The sequence below is a fragment of the Agelaius tricolor genome, unplaced genomic scaffold, assembly GCF_023055355.1.
Source record: "Agelaius tricolor isolate 1412-34295 unplaced genomic scaffold, bAgeTri1.0.p SCAF_18, whole genome shotgun sequence".
Classification (NCBI taxonomy): domain Eukaryota; kingdom Metazoa; phylum Chordata; class Aves; order Passeriformes; family Icteridae; genus Agelaius; species Agelaius tricolor.
Genome location: NW_027269278.1, coordinates 18,934,436 through 18,953,939, shown reverse-complemented (window position 1 = coordinate 18,953,939; position 19,504 = coordinate 18,934,436). Strand labels below are relative to the sequence as shown.

At 41.2% G+C, this 19,504-nt stretch overlaps 1 protein-coding gene across 5 annotated transcripts in view; it reads right to left on the bottom strand.

Annotated features, from left to right (window-relative positions):
- Positions 1–19,504, bottom strand: part of KDM3B (lysine demethylase 3B) — a 48,057-nt gene that overhangs the window by 16,132 nt on the left and 12,421 nt on the right. For 3 of the 5 annotated variants that reach the window (XM_071443700.1, XM_071443704.1, XM_071443701.1), the window contains 9 exons: positions 16,595–17,879; positions 16,070–16,271; positions 14,538–14,752; positions 13,307–13,459; positions 12,195–12,302; positions 7,735–7,862; positions 6,805–7,084; positions 5,606–5,862; positions 1,795–2,061 (listed from right to left, as the gene is read on the bottom strand). In XM_071443700.1, coding sequence (XP_071299801.1) covers positions 1,795–2,061; positions 5,606–5,862; positions 6,805–7,084; positions 7,735–7,862; positions 12,195–12,302; positions 13,307–13,459; positions 14,538–14,752; positions 16,070–16,271; positions 16,595–17,879 — 2,895 coding nt within the window. The remainder of the gene's footprint in view (positions 1–1,794; positions 2,062–5,605; positions 5,863–6,804; positions 7,085–7,734; positions 7,863–12,194; positions 12,303–13,306; positions 13,460–14,537; positions 14,753–16,069; positions 16,272–16,594; positions 17,880–19,504) is intronic. The other 2 variants (XM_071443702.1, XM_071443703.1) reach the window with 1 other exon arrangement.

The window sequence follows — 19,504 nt, the reverse complement described above, 5'->3', positions numbered from 1 at the left end:
TATTTTAGGTACACAAGCATGGCAATTGTAGCCAGAGCCTCAGGGTGTACACCAACTTGGATGGCGCTGCACACTGCAAGCTACACATCGGACACAAGATTCATAATCACATCTCTAGACTCCCTAAGCAGTCTCTCAAGACTCATCGCCAGTCAAGAACCACACGGTCACAAGCAGCATGTTGCACATGGTGATTAACCAGTCTCATTGGCAAAGAAACTGACAAGCACATTTTTTGTAGGCATTCCCAAGATGTTTAGGATCATCCTAGGAGAGGCAGTAGTATTTCCTGACAGAAAGTGTTGAGAAAATTATCAAAGTATGCTAACCAGAAACTAAGAAGCTCTTAGCAAAGAAAAGCAGATGATGGACACCACAGCACTGCAGAAGAATGATCTGAAATCTCTCATAAATCAGAAAAATATAACAGGACGAAAAAGAAAATAAATAATAAAAAAAAAGAGATTCCTATGTACCCCAAAAAAGTCAGGACAGGTAGGCAACTGCACTTAGTGGGAAGCTGGCAGTGAAGTTTCTAGTCAGACAAGCGAGGGTGTGCTGCACAGTACCTTCCTCCAACAATTAGGAGCTGGCCAGAGGAATCATGAACAGAAATGAGGCATGTGGCACAACAGCCATCTTTGCAGTTCTCACAGCTATGTGCTAGCTGTGCTTGTGCCCAGGCAACCCAGAGAATGTGCAATTCCATGGGACTACATTTAAATGAAAAGTACTCTACTTCTGTCAGGAGTAGACTCTGAGTGCCAAAAGAGGTATATGCAGCCTGTTCCCCCACCACACCTCAGCGTCTTGTGAAAAACCACAAAGAAGCATGGAATATGACTGCCAAGCGCACTGTAACATAAACTATCCGACAACAAGCACTTCTCCAGAAAAGATGATGACAGACCTAATGGTCGAGCACTAATGGCCTCAATTCTGAGTAGTTAGTGAAGGTAACTGTGACAGAGGCAGCTGCAGAACCAAGTGCCAAGAATACAGTTTGAACAGCAATGGCCATTATCCTCAGTTAGAGCTGTGGGTACACTTCTTTGCAGCAGCAATTACTCATCCATTTTTTAAGATTCAGGTTGTCAGACCAGGCTGATCTTACTGTCCCTCTGGAGAAGTCTAAGCTGCAGCACTACAGACTGACATCTGAAAAAGTGGCTGTGCTGAGAGCAGGTCTAAGGTATAATCTGTTGTCTGAAGGCCTAACTGCTTGATGGCACCTCAGACAATCCACGAGAGCGCTCCATGCATGAGTTGCTGAGTCCACAACAATACTTGGGTTCCCACCGGCTGTAGGGCTCAGGGTGAGACACTCTATCAAGTACATCCAAAATTCAGTAGATTACTGCATGCAGCATTTTCACTCTTGTACACACTGTAGCTGGAAGAAAACGCGTCTTTCCCTGAGGCTATATAAAGCATCGAGTGTGGGGTAGATGCCAAGGTGCACTCAGGAAATCAGAGTGGATTCTCTACTGGGCTGTAGTAGAGCAGAGGACGTTCAAAGCACACTAAGCACACTACAACTAAAAGGGTTGTCGCAGCAAACACTCTCATGATGGTAAGCTGAGAAAAGCTCAACATGCAAGAGGACATGGACCCAAATAAATATAGCATAAAGTGAACACGGCTGCTGTGTCCCCTCTTTATAAAGCTACAGTTGAAGTATTCATTCACCATATTCACTCAGGAGCCAAAGTTTGAATAGACTGTTTTTACTAATGTACAGACTGCAATTTCAGGACACTAATAAGCAGTAAAGCTTGGATACTTATCACCCACCTGGCCTTGTTTCCAGCATTCCCTGAAGATCTTCCAGTTGTTTTTATTGCTGGGATCATGAAGGCAAAGAAGTCTACCATCACACAGCCAAGAGTGGGAAGTGTGTGGATCCAGCACATTTAATCCCATTACCATTTCCTTCACCTCTTTCTGTGTGTCAGCTAAATTACTAGCTCGTTTTGCAGCATCAGACGTCTTCTTATTTTCCACCACAGAAGCAATGATATGGTCCAAGAAGTTTGGCAGGCTGGCTTTACCTTTGACCCCCTAGAAGAGGTAAATCCAGAGGTAAGTTTAGTCTTGCAACAGTATAAGTATTAAGGTATATCTGCTCTCCTTCAGACTTTAGCACAGACACCTTGCTACCAGGAAAACATGCATCAGAAACAAACTGGCTCAGAGACAGACATGTATCCAACACAACAGAACAGAGATGGCTAGGGCTCTGTTTTACAATGGTAGAGGTTAAAATAACCAGCAAAAGGCTACCTATAAAAATATTATGCAGACATAAAATAGAAAACTTTAATGATCTAAATTCAGCTACTTTGATTGTAAAAATAGTTCATAGTTTTTCCAACTTCATTAATATCTCAACTCCATTTCCCCATTTTCCTCATCCCATTACTAAGGAAGTGAATTCAACCTTGGGACACATAAGCTGTTCACGTATGTGAACACTAAGTAAACATGGACAGAGAAATGAGAAAGTGCTTCCTGTATGTTAGTGGAACCACTAGTAGAGAGACTCTCTGGTTCTGGTAGCCATGCTCCTCAAGGGACATTTAAAACTCAAGGGGTGTTTAAAATTCGTAACAGGTTATCAACACAATCTTAAAATTTCGTTTTAACTTAAAAAAATAAAAAGCCTGCCTATAGACCTTGCTTATAGCAAAATACTTAAGACATTAAATAAATGTCATATATTCAACAGAAGATAAACACTTATTGGACCTTGTTTCACACATTTGTGGGAGGAGGCAGAGCAGTGAAAGATTTCTGGTAGAAAAAACTTCTCATTCAAGTGAAAAACAAAACAAACATAGCAAACCAATCAACACCACTCTCTCCTCCCTCCCAAAAACTCCCATCATCTTAAAAACTAAAGTTCAATAGATAAAAAATTCACCATATATAGAGCTATCAATCTAAAACATAATATTATTCATTACTGAATATATAATTCAGTAAAAAATAGCTATGGAATTGTAGAAGAGTCTCGGTCCAACAGAAGTTCTAGAGATCATCTGCTGTAAATTTCTGTTGAAATTAGGTTTTGTTCCCCTGGGCTGGGTCATGCCAACTTTAACTTCACAGGAAAGGAGATTAATTCACTTCTTAGGGCAGCCTATTCCACTCCTTGAATGTAAAGGGAGAATTTTTCCTTAGATCCAGATAGAATTTCTCCTAAATGAAACTTGTATTGACCCTTGCCCTGTTAACCATGCATCTTTATGAAATGAGTACCTCCATATTCCCTACAAGCACCTTTTAGAAATGGTAAGATTGATCAGATCCCCAAAGCATTCTCTTCTCTAGGATGAAGAGAACCATTTTCTAGAGCCTTTCTAAATGTGTCAAGCTCTCCAATGCTTTAATCATTCTTTATGGCCCTTCACTGGATCCCATGCAATTTTTCACTGTCATTCTTCACCCGGGGAAATCAAAACTGGAAAGTGTTCCAGGTGTAACCGGACAGGAGCTGAATGAAATAACCACATTCCTTGATGTGCTTCGGCTGTATGCTTCCTGATACAGCCCAGGACTGTTTACCTTTGCAGCTGCAGGTGTGCAGTGCTGGCCCAGGTGCAGCTTGTTGTCCTCCAGGACCCTGGGCTCCTTTAACAGGCACTACCTCACTGCTAGTCTGATTCCACTCTCTACTGCTGCCTGGAATTATGTTAGTTTTCTACAGCCTGTCTTACCCAAATAAGACTAGATCATAACATCATCCGCTTTGGATGGTCTCAAAAATGTACCATTACTCTGACTCGCTAGAGGCTGTAAGATAGATGCAGCTTAATTATTAAAGATAATGCTTATTATTCTTCACAACAGACTATCAATGCTCCAGAAAGATCAAGATGATTCTCTCCATGAGCAGCAGTCTTACTTCTCTCAATTTGAGTAACACACCTGTTTCTCAGGTTTGTTTTGTTCATTCTATATGAAGCATCCAGACATTTAAGTCAGGAGATGGACCAGAGTTCTCCATAAGTTCTTTAAATCTAAATTACTCAGTGAAGATCAGAAGCCAGGAAAGTGAAAAAACACATTACACAATACATCTGATTAGATGTGGTGAGACAACGCGTAGAGTTGCCAGGACAGGGATACAAGTTCAGACAGGCTATCTCAAGCCTTGAAGGAATAAGTTGCTTTAAAACAAGTGACCACAATTTCTTTGCCTGTACTCAGTGATGAGAGGCAGAAGTATTCTTAGATTCACTTTCCTGGATTTAAAACAAGTGACCACAATTTCCTTGCCTGTACTCAGTGATGAGAGGCAGAAGTATTCTTGGATTCACTTTCCTGTAGCAGCATCATATTTTCACGTACAGTTCCCTCTCCCAAAACCAACCAACATGAACTATTATCAAGGTGCTAGCCAGCTGGCCTGCCTGTCAGAGAGTTAAAAGAAAATCCACTATGAGACAAGCCATTTCATCTTCCTTCTTACTCTATCTGCCTAAGCTTTTGGAGAAAGTATTCACCAAAAAGAGCTAAGTGTTGATAAATTCCACAGAATTTATCCTTCTCCTCAAACGAAATGCTTCTAACCACTCCAAACAGCATTGATTAGTTCAGGTTTTTTTTCAAAGTTATTTCTTCCAAAATCCTTATTCCAGAAAAGGCATTCAGAAATAGCAACTACACCTTAAACTCACAGAATCACAGAGCCATAGAATATGCTAAGTTGGAAGCGACCCATCAGAATCATCGAGTCCAACTCCTGGCCCTCCATAGGACACGCTAAGAATCCCACCCTGTGCCTGAGCACGTCGTCCCAATGTGGCTATTCAGCTGTCTGCTGGACATTTTGTCCAGAAGGATATTTGGAGAGACATCATCAAAAATTTACTGAAAGATGACATCTACTGGCTTTCCCCGATGAATGAGGTGGTGCCGTCATAGAAGGAAATCACATTCAACAAGTAGGACTTTCCACCCACACTGCTGGCAGTGACCAATGACTGCATTGTATTCCAGATGTTTTCAAATACTTCCCAGAATAATATTTTCCATTATTTTACTGGACACTTAAGTGAGACTGTCACGCCTGTGGTTTCCATGGTACCGCTTTTTGCCCTTTTCAGCTCTCTGAAGATTCTTGGATTAATCCCATCAGGCCCCATAGATTTGTAGTGATGCAGGTGGAGCAGCAGATCCTGGCCAAGTATATTCTAGCTCAAATGCCTTTCAAGTATACATAAGTTTAAGAAACTGGTTTACCCTGAAGTTTTTGTCTTTTTTTCTGTGGTATGCTCTTACAATATTTTTAAAGATGTGAAATTTAATGTGAACTTTGCAAGGATTCTGATTATCAAGTTATAGGCTGTATTTAAACAAAAACAAGTTATAGGCTGTATTTAACCCACTTTCTTGGTCTCTTGAAGAGAATAGCCTCTCCTCAGCAGTAGTACACTAAAACTAAAAATTAGCATGAAAATTCTCTACAAATTTGTGGGGTGGTGAGTTTTGATGAGGCATTACATTTGTTTCAACATTCAAGAGTAGAATACTATAAAAACATTTAGATGAAAATCCTTCCCTAGAACAGATATCATTGAAGGAATACAAAATTATTTACCGTAGAAGCTGCAGAAAAGACTGGAGGAAAGGGGATTCCTGTGTCTGATGGGACCTGAGGAAGCTTTCCTGGCCCTGTGTGTAGCAGATCTCTGAGGCTGGAGCCTTCAGCTTTGTTGCTAGATGTCACTGGGCCCAACAAGAGGCTATTAAACAGCTTTGGGGTTAGCGGGGAAACCTTTGTACTGGAGTTGAAGGAATCTAATCCAAAGGGTGAATGGGATTCTTTATTAAGCACTGATCTCAGTGATCCTGATTCTGCAAGATAAATATAAACATTACAGGGAGGGGAGAGAAAAAAATCCCCAAGAGGCAAAGTTAAAACGATCACAAAGTTTTCTGACATTATTTCCTCTTACATTAAATAGGATATTAACAGAATCTTGTGGTAACAGTAAATTATCACTGTAACAGTGAATGAGGAACCTCAATGAGCATCAAAGATACTTCACGTAGATTTTGCCCTTCATATGCTGCTATGGTTTTGAACAGCACAATAGATCCAATCAAAGATCTGACACATGTAAACACAACTTTTTAATGGATTCAGTTAAAAAAACATTTCCCTCACTTTCTGAATTAATGTTTTGATTTTAAATATTTAAAATTTTAATGGTAGACAAAATATTACAGTGACCTGCAAAACTTGCAAGTGATTCATCAACATTTAACATCAATATGTAAAGTAGTCCCTTCTAGACATATGGACAGGAATAAATCCTGTGTTAGTCACGTTACCTCTGACTTCTAGGAAGTGTATTCATTCCAACTACTGAGTATTAGAGATGCTCTAAGCTTTCATCTAACTCTCCAACTGGACTCTAGTCTCAGTTCCTTGGAAATACATTCTTCACATAGCACACAAAAGAGCTGTACTTACTTCAACAGTTATAAAGTGACAAAGCCAGATCTGAAATTAATTACTATCATTTTACATCAGGATATCAGCTTCTGAGACAATAAATACACAACCTGGCACAGAAATAAACTGTGAGACAGTATTGTCTGCAGCTGTATCATCTTTCCAGCTTTGCATTTTTCTAAGCCTGTAGAACAAAACTGGTTCTAAGATGCAAAGGAAGAAAACTTACCTTTTTCTTTTCTGTTTAGGGCAAGGCACTCTCACAAAGTATAGCAATCAAACAGTATGTTATCATTTATCTTTTAATTGCAACCCCAGAGGGCATTTCTTCTGCTCACCTTTTGTTTCCTCTTTCGCTTTTTGCGTTGCTAAATCTGCAAGCCAGTGTAAAGCTGATGATGGAGCTGTTTCTGGACAAAGTGGTCTGTTAGTCTTTACTTCCCCAGTGTTATTGGCTGGTAACGTCTCTGCTTTTACAGATTCTTCTATCCTACTGTCAGTTGCTTCAGATTTTGGTAGAGTGTCCATTTCTACTTGCCCTACTCCTGCTGTCCCTGCTCCAGTCGAAAAGGTGTTCTCATTTCCAGAGACTGATGCACTAGGATTTACAGTTGGAAGCTAAAACAAAAAACATTAAAAAACTGCTAAATGTTGAATAAAGGGAAGAGTTCAACTTGGAGACATTTTCGATATCCAATGCATTTGATTTTGTCAGCTGTTTTTCCATTTGCTATAAGCTCACAGTAAAATTCATTTATGCTTAGCAGAACACAGGAGCTTCTTTATCTGCGTGTATTCACCTTTGCACTGTGGTGTGAATTCTTACCATGTCATCTTTTAGACATCTTTTAACATAAGCCCAATCTTTTTGATTTCTTTCCTTTTCTTTCTGGTTTTTTTTTTAATTACAGGAGGATTTTTTGTGTTGACAGTTACAGAACTGCTCTAGATTCCTTCAGGAAGCACAACAAAATAAAAACACATGTTGCTAGCTACTCATAGTGGTTTGTTTTAAAATACAGCATCAATATTAATGGCTTCCTCCCCAATTTCTACATAAGAGTATTAGCCCAAATAATATCTTACTTGGTAGATAACAGATACAATTCATGTCCCTAAAAAGTGACCCAGATTTTGCTACCCTCAGAGTACATACAGAGAAAGCAAAATTCCTGTTTCACAACAGATTAGCTTAACAGATCTAACATCCTAATAGATCTTTAAAATGTAAATGTCGAACAAGGTAATTTCAGCTTCAAATTACATACCTGTGATATTCCATTAGTGACAGCTGGTCTCAACACTGATTTGTTCTGTCTGTTAATACATGGACAATTGGCCTTAATACCCCATTTGCCTCGTGCTGCATGAACCATGTCTCCAATATTGTAAAGTGCTGTAAATGAAGTTAGATCTTGAATATCACATGCAAAGAAATCTAAAAAAAGGCCAAAATTATATCTTCAAAGAAGTGGGGTTTTTTTAGTATTACCACAAAGTATCTTTAAGGTCACATGCTATATAACAAGACATTGTCCCTGATCAGTAGAGTGTGGCGAACAGTGCTAACACTGCCTTCACAATGTCACTGAGAGGCTGTCAAACCTGGCAAATCCTACAGATTATCATCTGCTTCTACTGTTCCATGTAGGGTCCAATGATACTGCAATGAGGTGACTTTACACCACCACAAGAAGCTATATAACCCTTGAAGCAATGCTGAAAGGATCTGGAACACAGGTGTTTACCTCTATCCTCCTGGTACACAACAGCTGTAATGAATTGACCAGATGAATACCTGGCGGCATGGCCAGTGACATATTCAACAGTTTTACCTTCTATGACCACAAATCTACTTCCGAGAAGTCAGGTCTCCTGGGAGCAGATGGGATTCACCTGCCCAAGCAGAGCAAGAAAGCCTCTGCCAACAAGTTGACCAGACTTTTATGGAGAACTTGAAAACTAGATTTAGTGGGGAAAGGGGATGCAGATTTGAGCAACAGACAAAAGCCAGGGGTTACCAACATATTAGGAAGCAACAGGGAAACACCTGTGAAATAACTCAAAGGAATTTGGCTATATTCCTATCAAGAGAGGTAAGGTTGATAGCCCAGCTGGAGGGCCTCATCATACTAATGCATGCAGATCAGGTGATGAGCAGGAGGAGACAGAAGTCATTGTGCGACTAGAAAGCGACAATCCAATCTTTATCACTGAAGCACGATACAATTAATTGTGGAACTGGCGAACTGTGGGGAGGTGCTCTTCATGTAGAACAACATACTGACCACAGAGAACGATCCTTGAAAAGCAGTGATGAACAGGTCAAGAATTTATGGGCAAAAATGAGGGACGAAGCCAACAAAGAAAACCTCACTGCTGGGGTTTACTCCAGTCCACTCAGCCAAAGGGAGCCTGTTGAAAAAGTGTTCTTATTTCAACTACAGGAAGCATCATGCTCACATGATGATTAGGGAAATTCAATCACCTTGACATCTGCTGGAAAAGCAACATAGTAAGCTGCAAGCAATAAAGGATAATTCTGGAGTGTTTTGAGGGTAACTTAATCCATGACGTAGAGACCAACCACAAAAGAAGCGTTACTGGACCTGTCGCATACCAACATGAAAGAACTAATCAGACATGCCAAGACTGGTGGCACCCTGGGCTGCAGTGATCAGGTCATGGTGGAATTCACAACCTTGAGGAGTGGAGGCCAGATCAAGAGTAGAGTCAGAAGACTGAATTTCAGCAGAGCAGACTTTCACTTGCTTAAGGAATTAGTGTATGGGAAGCTCTGGAAAACTGCCCTCAGGGACAAAGGAACAGAACAGAGCTCGCAGCTCTTTAAGAACATTTATTTTGGAGTGCAAGCACTGCCAATTCCCCCATGTAAAAAATAAAATAAGGAAGACAAGGGAAGAACATGGGTCAAGAAGGACATCCTGATCAAACTAAAATCTAAGAATGAAATGCAGAGGCAGTAGAACCAGGACACATAATCCTGGATGCTGCCTGGATGTGCAGAGATGGCATCAGGAAACCTAACACAAAGACGAAAATGGATTTGACAAGGGATGAAGAGAATAATAAGGGTTTCAACAGTTATCCTGGACAGAAAAAGAAGATTAAAGAAAATGTATACAACACATACTATCTGCACTAAATAAGATCTCCAAGCAAGTGACAACTGACATGGAGAAAGCTGACATACTCAACATTTTTATTTCCCATCAGTTTTCAGTTTTATTCCCTTTTCTCACCTCTCTTGAGACCCTGAACCTCAAAGGAGAAACTGGGAGAATAAAGTTCCTCCTCTCATTGGAGAACCATACAGAATCTCAAGCAGGAAGAGGACCATGAGGATCACTCAGAACAACTCCCTGCTCCTCACAGGAGCACCTAACACTAAACCATACAACTAAGAGCATCATCCAGATACTCCTTGAACCCAACAGGCTTGGTGCCCTGACCACGTCCCTGGAAAGTCTGTTTCAGTGCCCAACCACCTACTCAGTGAAGCAGAGTCTGAACCTCCCCTGATGCAGCTTCATTCCATTTCCTTGTGTCCTACTGCTGGTAACCAGAGAGAGGAGATCAGCACCTCCCCATCTGCTGACCCCCTTGAGGAAGCTGTAGACTGTGGTGGGGTCACCCCTCAGCCTTCTCTTCTCCAAAATAAACAAAACAAGTGACCTCAGTTGCTCCTCCTAAGCCTTGTTCCTTGACACCTTTCCCCATCTTGGTTGCCCTGCTCTGGACACACTCTCACAGCTTGGTATCTTTCTTGTACTGAGATGCCCAAAACTGCAGACAGTATTTGAGGTGGGGCTGCACCTGAGGAACCGGAACGTATAAAAGTCCATGAAACCTGGTAAGATGCATCCCAGGGTCCTGAGGGATTGGGCTGATGTAGTTGCCAAGTCACTCTCCATCACACTTGGAAAGTCCTGGCAGTCCGATGAAGTCCCTAGGGACTGGGAACAGGGAAACATTATGCCCATTTTTAAAATGGTTCAAAACGAGGACCCTGAGAATTATTGACCCGTCAGCCTCACCACAGTAACCAGGTAAGATCATGTAGCAGATGCTCCTAGAAGACATGTCAAAACATACGGAAGTCAGAGGAGATTAGAGACAGCCAGCACAGCTTTACCAAGGGCAAATCACACTTGACTAATCTAGTGGCTTTCTTCAATGGAGTGATTGCATCATTAAACAACGAAAGACAAATAGCTGCAATCTACCTATACTTCTGCAAGGCCTTCAATATAGTACCTCACAACATTCTTGTCACTAAATTGGAGAGATACATTTTAATGAATGGACTATTCTCGGGTAAGGAAGTGACTGGATGATCACATCCAAAGGTTATCATAAATGTCTCTATGCCCAAATGGAGAACAGTAACAGGAGGTGCCCCTCAAAGGTCCTTACTGGGACCCATACTATTTGCGTCTTCATCAACGACATTGACAGTGAGATTGAGCACGCCCTCAACAAACTTGTGGATGACACCAAGCTAAGGTGCGCAACAGATTCCAGCACGTCCTTGACAAGCCTAAGGAGTGGACCCACCCAAGCCTCATTAAGCGCAACAAGTCCAAGTGCAAGGTCCCGCATCTGGTTTGGGGCAACCCTCAATAACAGTACAGAGTGGGGGAGTGAAATGGATTGAGAGTAGCCCTGCAGCAAAGGACTTGGATACATGGCTAGGTGGAAAACTAGACATGACTCGGGAAAATGCACTTGCAGCCCAGAAAGCCATCCTGCAGCCTGGGCTACATAAAAAGAAGCATGGCCAGCAGGCTGAGAGGCCATTCTTCCCCTCTACCCCAGCCCACCTCCCCACCCGGAGTTCAGCATTTCAACTCTGGGGTGCCCACTACGTGACAGACATGGGCCTCTTCAAGCAGGTTCAGATGAGGCCATGAAAATTACGAGAGGGCTAGAACTCCTCTCCTGTGAAGAAAGGCCGAAACAGTTGATGTGGTTTGGCCTGGAGAAGAGAACGCTCTGTGGAGACCTTGTGGTGCCTTTTCAATACATCAGGGGGGATGATAAGCACTGAGACTTTTTTTTCAGGGTCTCTGGAACAAGATTTTTAAACTGAAAGAGGGTATGTTTAGATTGACTATTAGGAAAAAATTATTCCCTGTGAGGGTGGTGATGCACTGGCATAGATTGTCCAGAGAAGCTGCTTGCCCCATCCCTTTAAGTGTTCAAGGCCAGGTTGAATGGGGTTTGCAGCAACCTGGTCCAGTGGAAGGCAGTCCCTGCCCGTGGCATGGGGGTTGAAGCTAAATGATCTTTTAAGGTCCCTTCAAACCCAAACCATGTTATGATTCTGTGATTTTTAGGACCAGTTATGTAAATAGTCAGCATGGACCATTTAGTTTCCCTCCCTGTCCCCAGAGAAGAAGGGAAAAAAAAACCCAAACCATCATCAAAAAACTCTTTCTTGCTATTTAGACAAATTTACTTAAAATACAACTAAAAAACAGCTGACCACAACAAGTCACAGCTAATACTAGAAGGACGCACGCTTCAAATCCTTAGTTGCGTTACCTTCGCTTCAATCCCTCTGCTGTAGCAAGTGGAATTTTCCTCTAAATCCATGCTAGAAGAGGTATCAGCTACAACATCACCTATCTTTATGTTTTTTCCATTTTCTTGCTCAGAATTAGTACAAAATTTGCTATTTTTCCTTTCGTGTTTCAAGGATTACCTGTACCAGGGATGATCTGTGTTGGCATGAGATTCTCTGGTTCATGAGACTGACCCTTTGCACACTTCAGCCATGAGAAAACTTCTTCATCACCAATCTCCTCTGTATCTGGAATAAAGAAAAAAAAAAGATTTTTGTACTAAAGCTTTACAATGCAGGATATTTGTGCATTACTATTGTTTATTTAGATTCTTTACAGTGCAGGAAATTAACCTGGTGATCTCAGAAATAAACTATAAATACAGATCATTAGGACTGGATATACAGCAACTTCTGCCTCCTCAGATTATACAGCTACCACAGTAATTTCCTCTCAGTCATCTATAGCAGCTTGTTTTCAATCACCTAAAAACCTTGGCTTCTAACCTCAATTTTTAAAATATGATACTCTTGTTCTCATTATACTTTTCTAAGTTATCATAATGAATACACAGTAGTATTCACACTTATTAACATCCAGTATTTTATACATCTGCTCTACGTAATAATGTAACTGTCACTAATTAATCTCACTGGGATTACCATTTGTTTGCATCCATGCTACCAAAGTGGTCTCAGTACAGTAGAGTACACCAAAAAACCCAGCCAGGTATCTACTTTCTCATGCCTCTGCTTCTTAAAATTGAACTTACTGAACTTCTTCCTGAATTAGAAGCCCTGGTGTGTCACAGAATAAAAAAAAAAAAATAAAAAAAAAGAGGAAAACCTTCCAATCTAACACCTTATCAAAGACAGCTTTTTCTGCAGTGTCTGCTTACTAGTTCCCCATACAACAGTTCTGAACTGCTAAGATAGTACATAATTTTTCTTTTATACTTTCTGAAGAAAAGAACTATACAGCCTGAGACAGTCAACTGTCTCAGTAGACACTCTATGCTTGTGCCTGCTGATGCTGTGATTTTAATAATCCCATCCTATGCAAATAGATAAAACACAGGTACATAAGGAAATGAAGAATGGAACAGCAGCATGTAAGACAAGTTCCAATCATGCAGCCTTCCAAGCTGATACTCGGTAACTCTCCCACAAAACCTTCTACAACTTCCCAGAAACTATTACCTGACTATACTCAGCTCAAAGATGACAGTGGGAGAAAAATGCCCAGTACTCACCACTACGTGGACGATTCTTCCTCAGCCGATAACAGTCCAGACAGACGCCAAAACCACACTTCCGACAAACCCAATGAATATTGAAGAGTGTTGTCTCACATACATCACACATCTCCCTCACACCACGTACTGCTCGCTTCCATGCCACCTTCTCTATAGAAAGAAGGCATACTACGAATTATTGCTTTGACATTTCACATTTCTCCCACCTGAGAGTAGCACAGCAACATTGATAAATTCCTAGCAACATGACACGAAGGCAGTATAGAAACACATGCTTTTTACATTCATAGCCCCATTCTTTGAGTTGCTAGTCCAGTGACACTATTAGAATTCCCATTTCTAAGAATGGGTAAGGTCAGGTATCAAAACGCACACTACAAGGAAATGCAGAAATGCAGCACCTTACAGTGTTCTGTAATAACTGAATTTAATGGAGGACTAATGGAACTTACAGCAAAATCACAAATCTTCTGCTAGTTTTATCAACAAGTGATATCAATATATAAAACCATAAAGAATGTGTATTTAGTTTTAGTAATCAGATCTCTGTCAACTATTTAGATTCTAAACCAACATATTTGCCAAGGAAGGGGTTCTCCAAATGGCTGCCCTTGTACATTCCAGAAACTAACAGGAAAAAATTAGATAGTCAGTTATCCCCATGTGATAAGCTTAACTGGCTACCCTCCCCACGCACCGCCCGCACCCCCCCCCCCCCCCCCCCCCCCCCCCAAACCCTTTCCCCCTGAAATGGAAAGCTGGCAACTAGATGATCAGCTAAGTCCTTGCGGGATGAATTAAGGTACTGCTCCCTCCCTAGAAAACCCTGAGCTTTTACATGAGGTCCCTGGAGCATGAAAGGATAGGAAAACATCAGAAAAATCCGTTCATTAAAGCATAGCTGGTCAGTGTGGTAGGTGCTTGGGCTTATTTCTGTTTTCTTAGGAGCATGAGCCAGCTGATTTCTGCATTTAGTTATTAAAAGAATAATATCTGGGAAAGTTACCATTAGCTTCCTTGGTGGTAATGTTGCACCGATCCAAAAGAAAGTCTCAAATTCTGGTCCCTCAGTCACACCTCCCACCCAAGAGTGAATATAGCCTCTCTTTGGAAGAGCAGGAGAAGCATTTCAAAATGAAATTTTAAGACATTTTCAATTCTATTCCACTGTATTGTACATGCATTATACAGAAAGGGTGGGAAAAACCATGACAAAAGCCCAACGTACGATGTGGCTCCACCATCATCATTGCCTCCTTCTCTGACATAACAAGCTGGCAGAACTGGTCCCCAACATTGGCCAGGATATATTTGGAAGTTTCCAGATCGATCCCCTCTGCAGGGGAGGAAGAAGGAATCCATAGGCTCATAGCATCAGTGTCACTTTGTTGCGGGTTCAAGAAACCTTCTACTCGTAGTATACCTTTCCGGGTAAATACCAGCCTGCAGAAAGTAGGAGGGAGTAATTGAGAAACTGCTCTATCACCTTTAATTAACTTATAATGACATCTATATCAGAACATAAACCCTGAAAGGGGGGAAAAAGACTTCAGGTAGAGTGCTATATTCTACAGACAGTACACTTATTATGCAAATCCCAGTAACACCGAGAATAAGGCATACAAAGCAGTAGCTACAACACCCATTAGAATGAATCCCAAGGTCATAGTAAACATTGGTGGGAAATTCCACCTAAAAGCAATTGCTACAGTTTGCTTCATCCCACTTCTCTCATTAGTAGAAAGAGATTACAAAATTCAATTTGACCTGCTGCATGATGCTGCTTGCAAAATTCTGAATGGCTGTCATTCTCAGTTTTAATTCATGAGGAAGTTTTTCCCAACTTTTGAGAAAACGGTATTTCAGTTCTGGCTAGGGCTGCCAACACTTGGCAACTCTTCCAATAGCTCATATGACGGTATATGCAAAAATCCTTGTCCCACTGGTCTCCACATCGATGAATCACTGCTGTTTTACCAATAGCTGTTAACCCTCCCTTTACCTTGTGTGGCAAAAGGTGTAAAACCGTATGACAGAACCCTAAGCATCTCCTGTCAATATCAAAGATAACTTCATTTTTAAGCAGAAACCATCTTATCTTTAACCTCAAGCTAGATTATTTTTAACAAGTTTAGGAAAAGAAGCAGCATGTTTACTGGATGGGTGACACATACTAAAAATTCAATTCATCCTTTACATGTCAGAAAGTCATTTAACTACTTTCGGAAAAAGATGCGTAGCACTTGCTAGGATCGACAGTTAAGGAAGACAAAAAGAAACACAACAGGTCAAAGAAGAGTAAGTCATGTATATAACACAGAGGGAACACAGACATAGCGTTCTACTCCTAAAAATTAGTCCTGTGCTCTACAGAATATGGTCGAACATTAGCCTCATGCCGGCAATGTTTAATTACTTGTTGAGTGGATTAAAATTTTACCTTTGTTCTGAATGCCTTATGAAGGAGTGAGAGTTATTGTATACTAACTGCCACCCAGAAGTAAAATTCTACCCAATAAAGCAAATTCAGTTTCCTGAGGCTGTACCCAGAGGCTCACTTAGTATCTTACAGCTTTATCTTTGAAAAGAAGCTCTTACTGGGCCAGTGAGGGAATTCCCGTCAGGTGATGCAGGGAAATGCAAGACACTCAAAACCTTCATTATTGTACCCAAGCATATTTAATAAATAAAACATTGTGCTTGGACATGGCCCAAGCTCTGCACACAGACTATATATGAAGAAAGGAAGAATTTGAGCACCTCCGGAAATGGAAGAAGCGACACGCCACAGTTGAGTCATCCTGCTCTTGCTCCTTAAATTTGCGGTACCGCTCCAGACGGCACTCCCGACACTTGTGAAGATGTGGAGCTACATTGATGCAAGAGCCATCCTGGAGAAAAGGCTCACCTGACTGCTTCAGCTTCCTCACCTTACTCATATCTTTCAGCACAGACTGGCCAACTGGGTGAGGCAAAGTAGAAGTAAAAATCTATTAGTTAACTGCAACAGCAAAAGGATACTGGCTCCAACAACCATCTTTTCAGAGATCTGTATGTTCATACCCATATAAAACCAGTAAGTCTGTTCAAGCCTACAGCATACCACACTTCTGTCCTGACACACAGGCTTAAACATTTATCAAAGTGAACACCAAATTCACATACATGAAGCATTAAGCTTCAGCCTTGTAAGCATCCTGTGTGCTGCCTACTGAATATGTATGAGGTCTACAACTGTGGTTAGTTTACGCAGTTTATTACACAGGAGATAACCCAGTATCCCACCTCCTTGTGCTTCCAAAACATCATCTGCATTCAAGTCATCACCTTTTAGGGGAGCTGTGCGGGGCCGGCCCTTTGGGGCTTGCTTCCCCTTTCCTTTACCCAGCAGTAATTCTGCATTGCGCTCCACATTGGGGCCTAGCTTCGCCATCAAATGGTCTGGGATACCCTTCATACAAGCCTTAGCCTGCAACTGGTCTTCAGAGTCACTCAAATCTGACAGATCACTATTTGTACTGGAGTCAGAGTCCTGCTTGGACGTTAAGCTCCGCTCATCTAGGGAGAACCTTTTCACAGCTTCAAAAGGGGCTTTCTTCTCCTGTGGAAACTCTGCTTGTGAAGAGAAAAGGGTAGGTGCATGTCTGCCAAACACATTAGAAAAAGTTTTCAGAAGAGGATTGTCCTGCTGCCCAGGCCCAACAGCTGGTTTTTCTTCTGTTGGACTGGAGGATAGTGTGGGCATCTCAATAGGCTGTGTCAGGCTGCTGCTCGGTGAGCTGGAACGGCCATTCCCTACAGTGGAAGGGCTTTGAACACCAGCAGCAGCTGTTGAACCAGAAGCACTAGAGATCACCTTTGAGGAGTCAGTTGTTATAAACAAGGTTTTCTTCTTCGCTAAAGAGTCTGTACAGGTGAGTGATTCCGGCCAGCCAGAAGTGGCCTTATGACCCACAGGTGTTGACGGAGCACAAACGCCCGCCTGAGATGAAGATGCAAAGCCACTGAAAGGACTGAATTCTGCTTTCTCAGCAAATGCCAGGAAAGGGTTCGAGGGTTCCTCTCGTGATAGCTTTGGAGGCTGTAAAAATAGGTTTTCATGGCTATCAGAGGGACGAGTATTCAACAGACTTCGTGAGAAAGCTGGAGTAAGGGTAGGCATAGATTCCACAGGCAGCTTCCGCTCTACAGAACTACCAGACTGGGCTCCTGGCTTACAGTCCACTGAAAGAATTTTACCTTTACAAGTCCCAGCACCCACACTCTCTGTACACTGCTTGAATGAGTCTCGACTAGAGACATCTTCAGTCAAGCTCTCTGAAATGACCGTGAAATAGTTACTGGAAGGAAGATTCTGGGACATGCACTGAAAAAATAAGTTCTTGGATGAATCAGAATCTTTTTGAGCCTCTTGTCCAGTACCACAGCCAAAAGGAAATCCAGAAGGTTTGCTTTCTGGAGCCATCACTCCATTTGATTGGCTCCTTCCAGCCCCAAATATCAAGGACTGGGAAGCACTTGGGAGAGAGACTCCAAATCCAGGAGAAGCCAAAACTGAATTTCGGGAATTCTGGAACAAAATTAGTAAGCATTAGTCTATTATAAGATTGTTATTTGAAACAAGACTACTTTAGTTCATCTCGTAGTACTATCAGCATTCTCCTTACCCATCAGGAATAAAAATTTCCAGCAGACTTACAATTACTTCTTTAAAGATTCCTACCCACAAGCTATTGAAATTGAAGACACACAGAGAAAACTAATACTTAATGTCTTATCACACTTTAGAACAAAGGTGAGGCACCAGACAGGTAAACTAATTCATAGAAAAGCAAGTTAGTAAAACTGCTGATAATTTGAATTCAAATCAACAAAAAGGGAACCATAGTTGAAACTATTTTTGAATACCCTCCAATCTTTCACCCTCCCCCAAGAGCATTCTGATAAGCTTCATCTACTTAAGTAGCACCCCTGAAATAAGTATCTTAGTTTGCAAGTTAAGTAAACAAAGCAAGCCCCTAGCAGTTAGCAGACAAACTATTCCTGATCCCTACAACTCACATCTGCTGACAGGTAGACAGATGCCTAGGACGTGGAGCCTTCCAGGGAACAACTCAGTAGAGGTTAAGCACAAAATGCTTAATTTTTATGACCATTAAATACAGGAAAGTTTTGTGAATGACAGATTTCTACTAGAACCATAACTGTGATATGGAATATTCACTTGCTCTCTTCTCAATTGGTACTTGTTCAGATTCCAATTCTGACAGTCCTACTATAACTGATTATATACTGTGACTAATTCCTCATAGAATCATTTAGATCAGCTCTACTCCTTTTCTTTGAGTTTCCACTTAGAAATCTGCTCATCATTAACACAATTTTATTTCAAGGTCATGTTAAATACAACCACAGACTCTGTGCAACACATCCTACTGGTCACTAGTGTCCCTGCACACCTACCTGACTGCATACTAATGTTTAGCTGGCTCCTCATTACCAATCTACAGCTGTAATAACTTTAATAACCTATTAACAGTTCTTCCAGATATTAGAATTTTAGGTATTTCTTTTTAGAGATAAAAATAATTTTAGAAAACTGTGTTCTAATAGTTTCTAAAAGAATATGAATTTGAATGGAAACCAAGGTTGTGAAGCCATCTCAAGGACCCAGTTACACTATGATACAGTAGATAAGTCTGAAACAGTAACAAATATGAACTATCTACAACACTCTTATTGATTTATGTCAGGTTCCCTCCCTCAAAAAAAAAAATAGTTTAAAATGGACTAACGGCCTGCTTGCCAACTCTGAAGCTGAATTATTAATGTTTTAAAAAAGTGATGTGGGGTTGGAGAGAGGGAAAGAAGGAGAGGTGGTACCAAAATTTCTCAGTACAATTACACAATCTACAGTTGCTCCCAACTCTGAATTTATTTATTGGGGGGTGGAGGACAGAAGAGTTCATATTACATCATATTATGCTCATATGCAACACTCCTGTTTTCCACAATTCTATTCCTCCTTTACACCTTCCCATCCAGGAATCTTTATCCCAAGGTAAATATTTAACCTTTCCACCCATTCCATTATGTAATACAAAAGATAGGGATGATAACAATGCCTTCAACTTCCTGGCAATCACACTGGACTCTCTTAACACATCTCCCATTTTCTTCACTTTCTTTATACAG